The 14609-nt window shown below is 36.1% G+C and overlaps 1 protein-coding gene across 3 annotated transcripts in view; it reads left to right on the plus strand.

Annotated features, from left to right (window-relative positions):
- The window catches only part of COL24A1 (collagen type XXIV alpha 1 chain), a 398952-nt gene that overhangs the window by 305498 nt on the left and 78845 nt on the right, over positions 1-14609 (plus strand). For all 3 annotated transcript variants that reach the window (XM_061411389.1, XM_061411390.1, XM_061411391.1), the window contains exons 41-44: positions 684-737; positions 992-1045; positions 1638-1694; positions 9059-9112. In XM_061411389.1, the coding sequence (XP_061267373.1) occupies positions 684-737; positions 992-1045; positions 1638-1694; positions 9059-9112 (219 nt within the window). The remainder of the gene's footprint in view (positions 1-683; positions 738-991; positions 1046-1637; positions 1695-9058; positions 9113-14609) is intronic.

Below are 14609 nucleotides of genomic sequence, written 5' to 3' on the forward strand. Positions count from 1 at the left end.
TTTTGAGACTCAAATAGAAGAGTTAGTGTGAAAACTTTTTAATAATATAAAAGGGACATTTTTAAGAGTGTTATTTTTGCTTTTTTTCAGTTGTCTGTTATCTTTTCAGTAGTTTAGGAATATTTATTGATTTGCCTTTAACTTATGATTTCCTCATCCGTATAAATTGATAATAAGTGTAAATAATAGAGGTGAATATTATACATAAGCTGTCAACCAATTCTCTTTTAACAGCTTTGACCAGAGTTGAAATCATGTTCATCAAAGCACCTGAGGCTATGAATGAGTACAGAGTTCTCGATACTATCATGACAATATTAAAAACTATCAGAATTCACTCCCTAATATTTAATGATGTGCAAATACCACAAACTTTGACAAACGCAAACTACATTTCCAAGAATTTGCTGGAAATTTACAGCATTCTGGCAACTGAAAGTATTTCTTTTAATATGATTAAAGATGTTCATACCAGAAATAAACCAAAGAAACATATTTTTGTGGGACTAACATGGTTCAAAAGTAAAATAAGATGCAAGTTGGAGAATTACTTTTTGTTTTCCTGTTTCAGACTAGGTAGAATTTTGTATCTTTAAAAATCTAAGTTTTAAATAACAAAAAATGCAGGTTTAACAATTTAAACAATTGTCTGTTTTCTTTCTAATGTTTGCTTTGTTTTTTAGGGACATTTAGGATTGATGGGACCTGCTGGAGAACCTGGAATTCTAGGATATAGGGTAAGCATTTATAATTGGAAATAAGAACTGTTTATTTGCATAAAAACATTACATAAAGATGTCATCCCAAATATACAAATTCAGGTGAAATCTCCTGATAATGCTTTCTAGCATATTTAGACATCAGGCTACTATACAGTGAATCATATTTTCTTTCAGAATTAGTGTAATACCTAATGGCATAGCCATGATAGTATTATGTAGAGCACATACTAATGATATGGAGATTGTCTACTTACTTGTCCTTCTCTTAGGGCCATGAAGGTCAACCGGGACTTTCTGGGTTGCCAGGACCTAAAGGAGAAAAGGTGTGTATGCTTATATTGACTTTTTAATCCTAAAAGTAAACACAGAATTCATGTGTTCTTTCTGAAAGTATGCTGGAAACATTTTCAAAGAATAAAATAAGTACTTTTCAACTTGGGAAGTATTGTAGATTCTAGAAGAAAAATAAATATAAAGGGAGAAATATTTAAAATAATTAAGAAGTCTTTGATAGTTTCAGATTGAGGTGAAAACTAATGTTAATTTGCTTATTGAAAGAGATTGTGAGACTCTAGATTAAATGACTAACTATAGTACGTTTATGGTAAAATTTTTATGAATTAAGAATAACTACAATAGTACTCCTCTTGATTTGTAGTATTGTTGGAAAACTGACACTGAGAAAATTAGTAAGCTGCTTTTTATGTAACTAAAGGAGATTGACACTTCCAAAGAGAACCATATATGAATTACAATTGTGTATAAAGTATCATATGCTGTTTTGTAGATAAGACTTTTTCATTTAAAAAAGATAAAACCAGATTGCATATTTTATAACCTATTAGAAATAATAGGCTTAAATTTTTTAATTTATTTCATTAATTTAACTTTATTTATAAATCATCTTCATTGTAGGGTTATCCAGGAGAAGATAATACAATCCTAGGACCACCTGGGCCTCGGGGTGAACCAGTAAGTTTTTTTCTAAAATTATTTTGATGTTTTAAGATAAAATGCAGTTAGTACAATAGATTCATAATACCAATTACATCTTTTTAAGAACTTTTTTTTTGTTTTTAGTTTTATAACATGGTTTTATATGACAGCAGTACTTGCAGTCACATAATCTAAACAGAAAAACTGTTTATATAAAGGTCAAGATCCTTAGCATTATATAGAAGTTTAACATAGGAACTTTCAAATCTAACTTCCAGCATTAAATTCATGATAACAACTTTTTACAAAGATAATCAAAATATTATGTACTCTAGGCATTTAGGGCAGATATTTATACATCAAATTCAGATTTATTTCTAAAGTATGTTTAAAAATCTGATCTGTATCCTTGTTTATAGTAGTTTATACACGGTTACCAAATGATTTGAAAATTCATCTAACTACTTATTAGAGCCAATATTTTTTAAAGATTACTAATCTGTAACCTTCTAATTAAGCACTTTAAAGACTAGCTGTAACCATGATTTTTTAAAAGTAGCTCTTCTATCTTTGATTATCTGAATAACTGTCTCTATGTTCATACTTAATTAAAACAGTATGCAGGATATATGTAAATTAAATGAATAGTGAAAAAATACCTGGTTCACAGAAATAAATATAATTGGTTAAATTTTCCATATTTCACATATCATATAAGATAAAAAAATCCTAAAACAGAAGAATCAGAATATATAGTCGCTCCCAATATTTTGACCTGACTCTGGAAATGATTGAACAGTATACTGTGTTTTAGAAATAGGAAAAATTCTAGAGTTTTTCTGAGTAGATCAAACCAATCTCACACAGAGGCAAACTCATCTATAAGAATATATAAAATTCTTTATCAGAAATCAACAAAAAATGAAAAGACACCTACTGAATGGAAGAAAATTCTTGCAAATGATATGACCACTAAAGGGGCTAATATCCAAAATATATAAACATTTCATACATTTCATAAACATTTCAATAGCAAAAAAAAGTCCAATTTAAAAAATGGGCAGAAGAACTGTATAGACATTTTTCCAAAGAAAACATACAGATGGCCAGCCAGGCACATGAAGATACTTGACATTGTTAATCAACAGAGAAATGCAAATTAAAACCACAATGAGATAATCACCTCACACCTAGATGGTTGTCATCAAAAAGACCACAAATTACAAATGTTGACGAGGTGATGGAGAAAAGGGAACCCTGTGCACTGTTGGTGGAAATATAAATTGGTGCTTCTATATGCAAGACACTATGAGGTTTTTCAAACAATGAAAAATAGAACTGCCATATTTACCCATCAATTCCATTCCTGGGTACATATTCAAAAGACAAAAACAGTAATCAGGAAAGATATATGCACCCCAATTCCATAGTAGCAATGTTTACAATCACCAAGATATGAAATAAGCTTAAATGTCCATCCACAGATGAATGAAGGAAGAAGATGTAGTCATATATATATGCATATATATATATATATATACACACATATACCAAAAAATATATACAATACTACTCATTTACCACAATGTGGGTAGATTTAGAGATAATTTTGCGAAGTGAAATAAATGACAGAGAAATAAAAATACTATGTGCTATCACATATATATGGAATCTAAAAAATGAAGCAGTAGTAAATATAACAAAAGAGAAGCAGACTCACAGATACAGAGAACAAACTAGTGGTTAATAGTGCAGAGGAGAATGAGGGAGAGGCAAGATAAGGTTAAAGGATTAACAATTTACTGATGGCTGCTGCTACTGCTGCTGCTAAGTCGCTTCAGTCATGTCCGACTCTGTGCGACCCCATAGACGGCAGCCCACAAGGCTCCCCGGTCCCTGGAATTCTCCAGGCAAGAATACTGGAGTGGGTTGCCATTTCCTTCTCCAATGCATGAAAGTGAAAAGTGAAAGTGAAGTCGCTCAGTCGTGTCCAACTCTTAGCGACCCCATGGACTGAAGCCCACCAGGCTCCTCCGTCCATGGGATTTTCCAGGCAAGAGTACTGGAGTGGGTTGCCACTGCCTTCTCCGACATACTAATACATCTTTCGTTCAGGTCAGTTCAGTTCAGTTGCTCAGTCCTGTCCGATTCTTTGCAATCCCATGGACTGCAACACATCAGGCCTCCCTGTCCATCACCAACTCCCGCAGTTTACTCAAACTCATGTCCATTGAGTCAGTGATGCCATCTAACCATCTCATCCTCTGTGATCCCCTTCTCTTCCTGCCCTCAATCTTTCCCAGCATCAGAGTCTTTTCTAATGAGTCAGTTGTTCAGATCAGGTGGCCAAAGTATTGGAGTTTCAGCTTCAACATCAGTCCTTCCAATGAATATTCAGGACTAATTTCCTTTAGGACGGACTAGTTGGATCTCTTGGAAGTCCAAGGGACTCTCAAGAGTCTTCTCCAACACCACAGTTCAAAAGGATCAATTCTTCGGTGCTCAGCTTTCTTCACAGTTCAACTCTCACATCCATACATGACCACTGGAAAAACCATAGCCTTGACTAGACGGACCTTTGTTGGCAAAGTAATATCTCTGCTTTTTAATATGTGTCTAGGTTGGTCATAACTTTCCTTCCAAGGAGTAAGTGTCTTTTAATTTCATGGCTGCAGTAGTCATCTGCAGTGATTTTAGAGCCCCCCAAAATAAAGTCTGTCACTGTTTCCACTGTTTCCCCATCTGTTTGCCATGAAGTGATGGGATCAGCTGCCATGATCTGTTTTCTGAATGTTGAGCTTTAAGCCAACTTTTTCAATCTCCACTTTCACTTTCATCAAGAGGCTCTTTAGTTCTTCTTTGCTTTCTGCCATAAGGGTGGTGTCATCTGCGAATCTGTGGTTATTGATATTCCTCCTGTCAGTCTTGATTCCAGCTTGCACTTCATTCAGTCTGGCATTTCTCATTGATGTACTCTGCATATAAATTAAATAAGCAGGGTGACAATATACAGCCTTGACATACTCCTTTCTGGATTTGGAACCAGTCTGTTCCATGTCCAGTTCTAACTGTTGCTTCTTGACCTGCATACAGATTTCTCATGAGGCAGGTCAAGTGGTCTGGTATTCCCATCTCTTTCAGAATTTTCCAGTTTGTTGTGATCCACATAGTCAAAGGCTTTGGCATAGACAATAAAGCAGAAATAGATGTTTTTCTGGAACTCACTTGCTTTTTCCATGATCCAGTGGACGTTGGCAATTTGATCTCCAGTTCCTCTGCCTTTTCTAAATCCAGCTTGAACATCTGGAAGTTCACAGTTCATCTACTGTTGAAGCCTAGCTTGGAGAATTTGAGCATTGCTTTGCTAGCGTGTGAGATGAGTGCAGTTGGGCAGTAGTTTGAACATTCTTTGGCATTGCCTTTCTTTGGGATTAGAATGAAAACTGACCTTTTCCAGTCCTGTGGCCACTGCTGAGTTTTCCAAATTTGCTGGCATACTGAGTATAGCACTTTTACAGCATCGTCTTTTAGGATTTGAAATAGCTCAACTGAATATGCATCACCTCCACTAGCTTTATTTGTAGTGATGCTTCCTAAGGCCCATTTGACTTCACATTCCAGGATGTCTGGCTCTAGGTGAGTGATCAAACAATTGTGATTATCTGGGCTGTGAAAATTTTTTTGTATAGTTCTTCTGTGTATTCTTGCCACCTCTTCTTAATATCTTCTGCTTCTGTTAGGTCCATAACATTTCTGTCCTTTATTGTGCCCATCTTTGCATGAAAAGTTTTCTTGGTATCTCTAATTTTCTGGAAGAGATCTCTAGTCTTTCATCCTATTGTTTTCTCTCTTTCATTGTGCTGATCACTGAGGAAGGCTTTCTTATTTCTCCTTGCTATTCTTTGGAACTCTGCATTCAAATGGGTATATCTTTCCTTTTCTCCTTTGCCTTTTGCTTCTCTTCTTTTTGCAGGTATTTGTAAGGCCTCCTCAGACAACCTTTTTGCCTTTTTATATTTCTTTTTCTAGGGGATGGTGTTGATCACTGCCTCCTGTACAATGTCATGAACCTCCTTCCATAGTTCTTCAGGTACTCTGTCTATCAGATCTAATCCCTTGAATCTATTCATCATTCCCACTGTATAATCATAAGGGATTTGATTTAGGTCATACCTGAATGGTCTAGTGGTTTTCCCTACTTTCTTCAATTTAAGTCTGAATTTGGCAATAAGGAGTTCATGATCTGAGCCACAGTCAGCTCCCAGTCTTGTTTTTGCTGACTGTGTAGAGCTTCTCCATCTTTGGCTGCAAAGAATATAATCAATCTGACTTCAGTATTGACCATCTGGTGATGTCCATGTGTAGCATCTTCTCTTGTATTGTTGGAAGAAGGTGTTTGCTATGACCAGTGCGTTCTTTTGGCAAAACGCTATTAGCCTTTGCCCTGCTTCACTCTGTACTCCAAGGCCAATTTGCCTGTTACTCCAGGTATTTCTTGACTTCTAACTTTTGCCCTTACATTTTTTGCCTTACTTTTGCCCATTCCAGTGCCCTATAATGAAAAGGACATCTTTGGGGGTGTTAATTCTAGAAAGTCTTGTAGGTCTTCATAGAACCATTCATATTCAGCTTCTTCAGCATTACTCTTCGGGGCATAGACTTGGATTACCGTGATATTGAATGGTTTGCCTTAGAAACGAACAGAGACCATTCTGTCATTTTTGAGACTGCATCCAAGTACTGCATTTTGGATTCTTTTGTTGACTATGATGGCTACTCCATTTCTTCTAAGGGATTCTTGCCCACAATAGTATATATAATGATCATCTGAGTTAAAGTCACCCATCCAGTCCATTTTAGTTTGCTGATTTCTAAAATGTCGATGTTCACTTTTGCCATCTCCTGTTTGACCACTTCCAACTTGCCTTGATTCATGGACCTAACATTCCCGGTTCCTATGCAATATTGCTCTTTACAGCATCAGACTTTACTTCCATCATCCACAACTGGGTGTTGTTTTTGCTTTGGCTCTGTCTCCTCATTCTTTCTGGAATTTTTTCTCCACTGATGTCCTGTAGCATATTGGGCCCCTACCGACCTGGGGAGTTCATCTTTCAGTGTCCTATCTTTTTGCCTTTTCATACTGTTCATGGGGTGCTCAAGGCAGGAATACTGAAGTGGTTTGCCATTCCCTTTTCCAGTGGGCCACATTTTGTCAGAACTCTCCACCATCACCCATCTGTCTTGGGTGGCCCTACATGACCTGGCTCATGGTTTCATCGAGTTAGACAAGGCTGTGGTATGTGTGATCAGATTGGTTAGTTTTCTGTGATTGTAGTTTTCAATCTGTCTGCCCTCTGATGGAGAAGGATAAGAGGCTTATGGAGGCTCCTGATGGAAGAGACTGACTGAGGGGGAAACTGGGTCTTGTTTGATTGGTAGGGCCATGCTCAGTAAACCTTTAATCATCTTTTGTTACCTGAACATTATTGACCTGATATGTTTCAGTATTCACAGGTATTAGTTTCTGCAAAGATCTCCTGGTTGATAAAAGATACAAACTACTGTGTATTAAATAAGCTACAAAGATATATTGTACAACACAGGGAATATAGTCAGTGTTTTAACTGTAAATAAAGTACAACCTTTAAAAATTGTGAATCACTATGTTGTGCACCGAAAAACTTACATAATATTGTGCATAAACTATACCTCAGGTGAAAAAAAGGAATCCAAGTTACCCCATACCTTATATAAATTTAAGAAGTAAATCATTAACAGACAGAATGATATCTTTAAAAATTCTGTATCAAATGCATTCTAAATGTCTCTAAACCTCTGAAAGACAAAAATATGGAAACAGTACAGAAATTTAAAAGTACAAAGAAAAATATGCGCAAGAAGAATAGAGTAGTGCTCCTTTTCCCCACATTCACGTATTCCATGTTCAAAGAATGTCACTGAAAAATAATAAATGTATTACACAGCTAGCATAATAATGGTCATTTTATTAATAGACGAGACAGGTGTGAACATTAGACCAAGAATATTCTAAATAATTAAATCAAAGTCAGAGATTTTTGTCTTTGCATTATGTCTAACACCTTTATTCACATAGAAGTAAGCTATTTATCCATAATAAATTTTATGGTTCTGATGATAATTTCTTTTGAGCTTCTTTTGGGATAGTTGGTCCTAATATGTGATAACTGGTTTTTCAAGTGCATTTTAGAATAAGTAGTTTGAACTGCTTATCATATCAAAGGATTTTATATTAGAAATGTTTAGAAAAAATTAAAAGTAGGGATTCCCTGATAGCTCAGTTGGTAAAGAATCCACCTGCAATGCAGGAGACCCCGGTTCTATTCCTGAGTCAGGAAGATCCACTGGAGAAGGGGTAGGCTACTGACTCCAGTATTATTGGGCTTCCCTTGTGGCTTAGCTGGTAAAGAATCTGCCTGCAATGTGGGAGAGCTGGGTTCAATCCCTGGGTTGGGATGATCCCCTGGAGAAGGGTCCAGCTACCCACTCCAGTATTCTGGCCTGGAGAATTCCATGGACTGTATAGTCCATGGGGTCACAAACAGTCAGACACAACTGAGTGACTTTCACAAGTTTATTCGTTTCTGCCTCAAGAATTAAAATGAGTAAGTGTAATTTCTTTAGGTCAATTTATATCTTAATATTTAAGATTTTGCAGATTAAAGAATAGACAATATAATTTCTAATAAAGAATGATAATGTAGAATTAGCTCTTAGATACTTTTAAAAAGTATTAAATATAATACTTTCTAATTAATGCAATTGATTAAGTCCATTAATCACTTACTTAATGGCTGAGTGGTCCTGCTTAAATTGTTTTCAATCATTTTAACATTCAGTACAAATGCAAGTTATTTTGATATCTTTTATAACATACTTTACTCACCTGAAAATTCACATTGTTTACTTGGACTTCATTTTGTCAGTATTTTTTCTAGCAGAATAATTATAAGATTGTCTTTAAATAATCAATGTTTATGGTGTTCTTAGTGTTGTTGAAATTCAATCCTTTGAAATTATCTGAAGGTGAAAGTGAAAGGTGTTAGTCGCTCAGTCATGTCTGACTCTTTGTGATCCCATGGACTGTAGCCCTCCAGGCTCCTCTGTCCATGGAATTCTCCAGGCAAGAATACTGAAGTGGGAAGCCATTCCCTTCTCCAGGAGATCTTCCCAACCCAGAGATTGAACTTGGGTCTCCCACATTGCAGGCAGATTCTTTACTGTCTGAGAGTGGAACTAAACAAATTATTGTACATTTGATTTCATATTTTTACAGAAAAAATATTCCGTATTAACTATTTCACCTGTGTTCTCAAATACTTAGATGCACTGATTGTTTCTGCCTGTGGTCTCTTTAGGGCCCAATGGGAGAACAAGGAGAGAGAGGAGAGCCTGGAGCAGAGGGATATAAGGTAATTCCTATAACTTTCACACCTTTCTTCTAAATTTGAATAGGTTTCTCTGTGGTTCTTCTCAGTTGCAAATGAAAATAAGCATCATTGAGATAATTAGGAATATCTTATGTTTTTGATCCTAGAAGAAGCTCTTTGTATTTTCTATTCCTTCTTTCTAAAATTATCTTCATCTCCTTCCATTGCTGCTTTGTCTCATCATTCAGATCTCAACTGAAATGTTACTCTTGAGAGGGCTTCTCTAACTGCCCTTTCTATCCACCACTTTATATCTTATTACTCTATTTTATGACATTTAATGTTATCCAAATTATCTTACCACCTTTTTATACACTCATTTTTTTATTTATTGTCTACATCCCCTGAGAAAATATAATATCCATGAGAATAAGACTGTCATGTTTTTCATCATTATATCCCCAACTTCTAGAACACAAATTTCCTACAATATAGTATAAATTCATTAAAGACTTGTCAAATGGATAAACACCATTATATTCTTATGTCAATTCTTATCCTCTTCTATTCTTAAAAGGATTTTTAGAGACAAGCTGTATTGCTCAAATTATATTAGACTATGGAGAGAATTTATTCAGTGTCATTATTTATTAGCATATTTGTGTTGAGGATGTTCTGTATTTCTGCCCCATATCTCTTCCATTTCTGTTTATAATGTCATATACTAAATAAAATGGTCATTTGTTAACTCTCCCTATACCTCCTATCTTTTTTCTTTGCTCACAACATTATCTGCTTGCTCACAAAATTATATAATCTTTACTTACGTAAATCCTGTTTACCCTTTATAATCTAATTCATACCCCCTTTTCTACTGTCCAGCAGCAAGCTTTCCCTCTAATCTAGTCCTATACTATTTATTGGTTATAGAAGTCATTCAATACAAATATTTTACAATCTTCTGCTACTATCATTTTGCTAATTGTTTTTAATGTGTAGATATCTTAACTCCTCAATTTGAATATGACTTCTTTCTTTCTTGTACAATGTCTGTTTTAAGCCCTGTACATAATAGTATATAATATGTTGTTGTTCAGTCATAAATCGTGTCCAACTGTCTGAGACCCCCATGGACTGCAGCACACCAGGCTTCCCTGTCCTTCACTATCTCCCAGAGTTTGCTCAAACTCATGTCCATTGAGTTAACCATGCCATCCAACCATCTCATCCTCTGTCGCCCCCTTCTCCTTTACTTGAAATTAACTTTTCTTTGCCAACTCACGGCTTTCAGCATAATTTGAGAAGCTTCTTATAATGTCTTCTTTTGACTTCTACCATGGCATCTGGTCCCATCACTTCATGGGAAATAGATGGGGAAACAGTGGAAACAGTGTCAGACTTTATTTTTGGGGGGCTCCAAAATCACTGCAGATGGTGATTGCAGCCATGAAATTAAAAGACGCTTACTCCTTGGAAGGAAAGTTATGACCAACCTAGATAGCATATTCAAAAGCAGAGACATAACTTTGCCAACAAAGGTCCGTTTAGTCAAGGCTATGGTTTTTTCAGTGGTCATGTATGGATGTGAGAGTTGGACTGTGAAGAAAGCTGAACACCGAAGAATTGATGCTTTTGAACTGTGGTGTTGGAGAAGACTCTTGAGAGTCCCTTGGACTACAAAGAGATCCAACTAGTCCATTCTAAAGGAGATCAGCCCTGGGTGTTCTTTGGAAGGAATGATGCTAAAGCTGAAACTCCAGTACTTTGGCCACCTCGTGCGAAGAGCTGACTCATTGGAAAAGACTCTGATGCTGGGAGGGATTGGGGGCAGGAGGAGAAGGGGACGACAGAGGATGAGATGGCTGGATGGCATCACTGACTCGATGGACGTGAGTTTGAGTGAACTCCGGGAGATGGTGATAGACAGGGAGGCCTGGCATGCTGCAAGTCATGGAGTTGCAAAGAGTCGGACATGACTGAGCGACTGAACTTAACTGAACCAAACTGAGCTATAACTAGTAACTATATCAGCATGGCAAACGAACAGCTAATTATTCTGTTAGAAGGGAAAGAATCTCTTCTTCACCTGGCTGGGAGAAGAAAAATCCTGCCCCTGCTTTTCTGGATAGTCCCTACATTCTTCAGAAATCCTTCATCAGAGGAAAGTTTTTCACTAGGATGGCTGTAGAATCTGATTCTCCTTTAGTCCATATAGTGCTGATGAAGTCTTCAGTCATGGATATTTTACCACCTGAATATGTAATGTGATATACATTTTCTGCTTTGTCTTATTCCATCTTGTTTCTTAGGTTTTAAGAGTCATTTTATCATTTGTTGATGGATCTATTTGAAAAAGCCATTTAGTGCCAGACAGTCACAATAACTTCATTGCTTAGACGTCTCAAAGTCATGAAATACCCACACATGTACCCTGCCACATTTTTTCCAAATACACGTTTGATTCAAACAGTGGAACCATGCTTTATTCAGAGTTAGATTATTATGTTATACCCTTACGTGATGCTTTTAAATGATTGCTTTTCTATATGGGCATTGTAGACATGACCATGTCACTCTAGTAAACAGATGGTCAGAATTATTATAAGCTTTTTTAAATTGTGCTCAAATGCACATAGCATAAAATTTACCATTTCAGCCATTTTAAAATGGTACAATTTAGAGACATTTAATATATTGGCAATATTGTACAATCATCACACACTGCCTAGTTTTAGAACATTTTCATCACCCCAAAAAAGAAGCCCTGTGCTTGTTAAACAGTCATTCTACTTCTCCCAACCTCTGGAAACCAATACTCTGCTTTCTATCTCTACCAAATTATCTATTTTGTATCTTTCATATAATTGGGATCATACAATATATAGCCTTTTGTGTCTGGCTCCTTTCACTTTACACAGTATTTTTAAGATTCATCCATATTGTAAAATATGTCAGTACTTCATTCCTTTTTATGGTTGAATAATCACCAAGCTTTTAAAAATACTTTTATATTCACAAATATTCTTAAAGTTCTGATAAACTCATGATTTTCCTGTTGGAGAAAAAATATAGAATGGATAGTGAATATTTTGCTTTCATCTGGCTATGAACAACTGAAAGACATTTTGAAACCCTTATCACCATCCTTTGTTCTTTTTTTCCTCTTGAAGAAACTGAGAATCACAAAAGTCAAGTATCTTGTTCATTATCAGCAGTAAATATATACTAGTCATCGCTATATGTGATGTGTTTTATGTGTTACATATAATTAAATCTCTTCTCATTCAGCATTTATTTTAATGTCTTCCATGGACCAGGAAGGAGCCCTGAATGTAACACGGAGCACTCGACACACAGTCTTTGACTCCCTATTTTAGTATATGTGCTGCCGAAGCGAGCACGTCTTTGACTCCCTAGACATCACATATAAAAAACAAGAATATTTAATCAATATAAAAGCAGATGTAGTAAAATATTTGCCATCCAGAAAACTACACATCATGTATGTCAAGATAAATTCATTTGAGGTTTGACAGAGAGCCAGAGGACATGGTATGAATAAGAACACTATACTGTTAATATTCACTTTTTAAAAGTGTGAGCAGAAACATATAAATACCTAAGATTAAGTCAACCTAAACTTATATGAGACAAAGCCCTAGAAATAAGTTGAATAAATTATGTTCTACCTTAAACTCCTTTTTACTTTGGTTTGTCAAAGGCCATAGAATTTTTTGCATAAAATAAAATAACTACTAATCCTATCCTCACTTGGCCTTCAGTCCTTAGCATTAGATATACACATCCAAATAGCTACTAGACATCATCACAGGTACCTCAGACTCAGCATGTCCCAGTCCAAATCTGATCCTCCTCGTTTTACGTCTTTAATTCAGTGAATAGTACCAGCAGACATCCAGGTGTCTAGTAAACTAATCTTCCCTCTTTCTCTCTCTCTGTCTCTTTTCGCCCTCTGTCTGTCTTGCTTTCTCTTGTCTCTCACCTCTCCCTCCTCATTCTCCCCTTTCTCTGTCCTCTCATCTCCCAACTTCAATTGGCCACTTCTTTTGACCTTTTATGTATCTCTTGAATCTATCCACTTCACCCTACTTTAGGGTCTCATCCTTTTTTGCCTGAATTCTTTTAATAGCTCACTAACTAGACTCACTATCAACAGTCACAGCCCTTTTAAATCCAGTCTCCACTTAACATGTTGTGTTAGATGAATCTCCATCCATTCTCACATGCTATGCCTCTGCAGAATGCCTTCCTTTTTCTTTACCACCTGGAAAACTCATCCTTTAAACTTCAGCTTCCCATATAAAATCATCACTTATGATTTTATAATCATCATCATATATAATCATCACTTTCCATATAAAATCCTCTCCAGACTCCCTTTGATCATCCAACCCCTCCCACTACTAACATCACCAGAAAAAAAATCAGTCACTTCCCGTAATCTTGCCCACATAACTTCATAATAATATTTACTGCAGCATATTTAATTCTTACTCTGTAGAAAATAATTTGTCAGTTTTTATTGGGATGGAAAGAGCCAAAGGAACTATAGCAGAGCTCCTAGTAAACAAGTTAGTTTTTCCTAAGGTTTGCATCCAAACATCACAAACCTCTAAGAGGAAGTTGGCTTTTCTATGATCATTCTAAAAGGTCTCTGTAAAACTGCAGCTAGAATGCTGACAAAACCATAATAGACCATGATGGTTTGGAGCTTTGTAGTTGACTCAGTATGGTTACTCTCACTTAGTTCACTTTGTAACCCCAACTTTTCACCAACTGCTTCTCTCCTGAGCTGGCTTTATAAGTGACCTACAATAGTTGTATTTACTTGAATGAAGCTCCCTCATGGTTGACCTGATTCTGTTACTTGCTGATCCTAGTCATGTTTTGTTGGTAAGAGTCATGTTGTTTGTGGGTAGTCATCCTTTTCTCTTTAGTTATGACTGTGTGCTAGTTATAGAAAGCTTTCCAAATTACCCTTTATCTCTTGCAACTGTTCTCTCCCTTAAACAGGATTTGTTTACTTTATCAGGAAGTTGAATCTTAAAACCATAAACATTTATGCTGCAGAATGCAAACAAAAAAAAGACTTCAAATGATCTTGCAGGAGAATAAATCATTAGCTTTAAGTAATCCCTTCTTCTCCTAGCCCAGAAAGGAGATGAGCCTGATAACTGTCCTTCCTATGGCATCCTTTCTGTAATATACAGGAAGACAGGAATCTGAAGTGGACAGTGGGGAAGGGGATAAAAGAGATTACATGTGGAATTCTTTCTGCATAACTGTTACCTGACATGCCCCTAGGTTGTTGTTAGTTTCTGTTTGCACACTTGAAAAATGTGGCAGGTCAGCATTCCTTTCTAGGAGAACTGGGCTGATGACAGATTGCTAGAGTCAGAGTCACTTGATGTCTTGGCATATGCAGTAATGACTACCAGTCTTTAACTCAGTAAATCTACTATCTAAATGGCTGTGACCTTAATTTGTAAAAGTGGAGACCATAGAACACTGGGAAAAA

This window comes from Bos javanicus, chromosome 3 (assembly GCF_032452875.1).
Source record: "Bos javanicus breed banteng chromosome 3, ARS-OSU_banteng_1.0, whole genome shotgun sequence".
NCBI classification, from domain to species: Eukaryota; Metazoa; Chordata; class Mammalia; order Artiodactyla; family Bovidae; genus Bos; species Bos javanicus.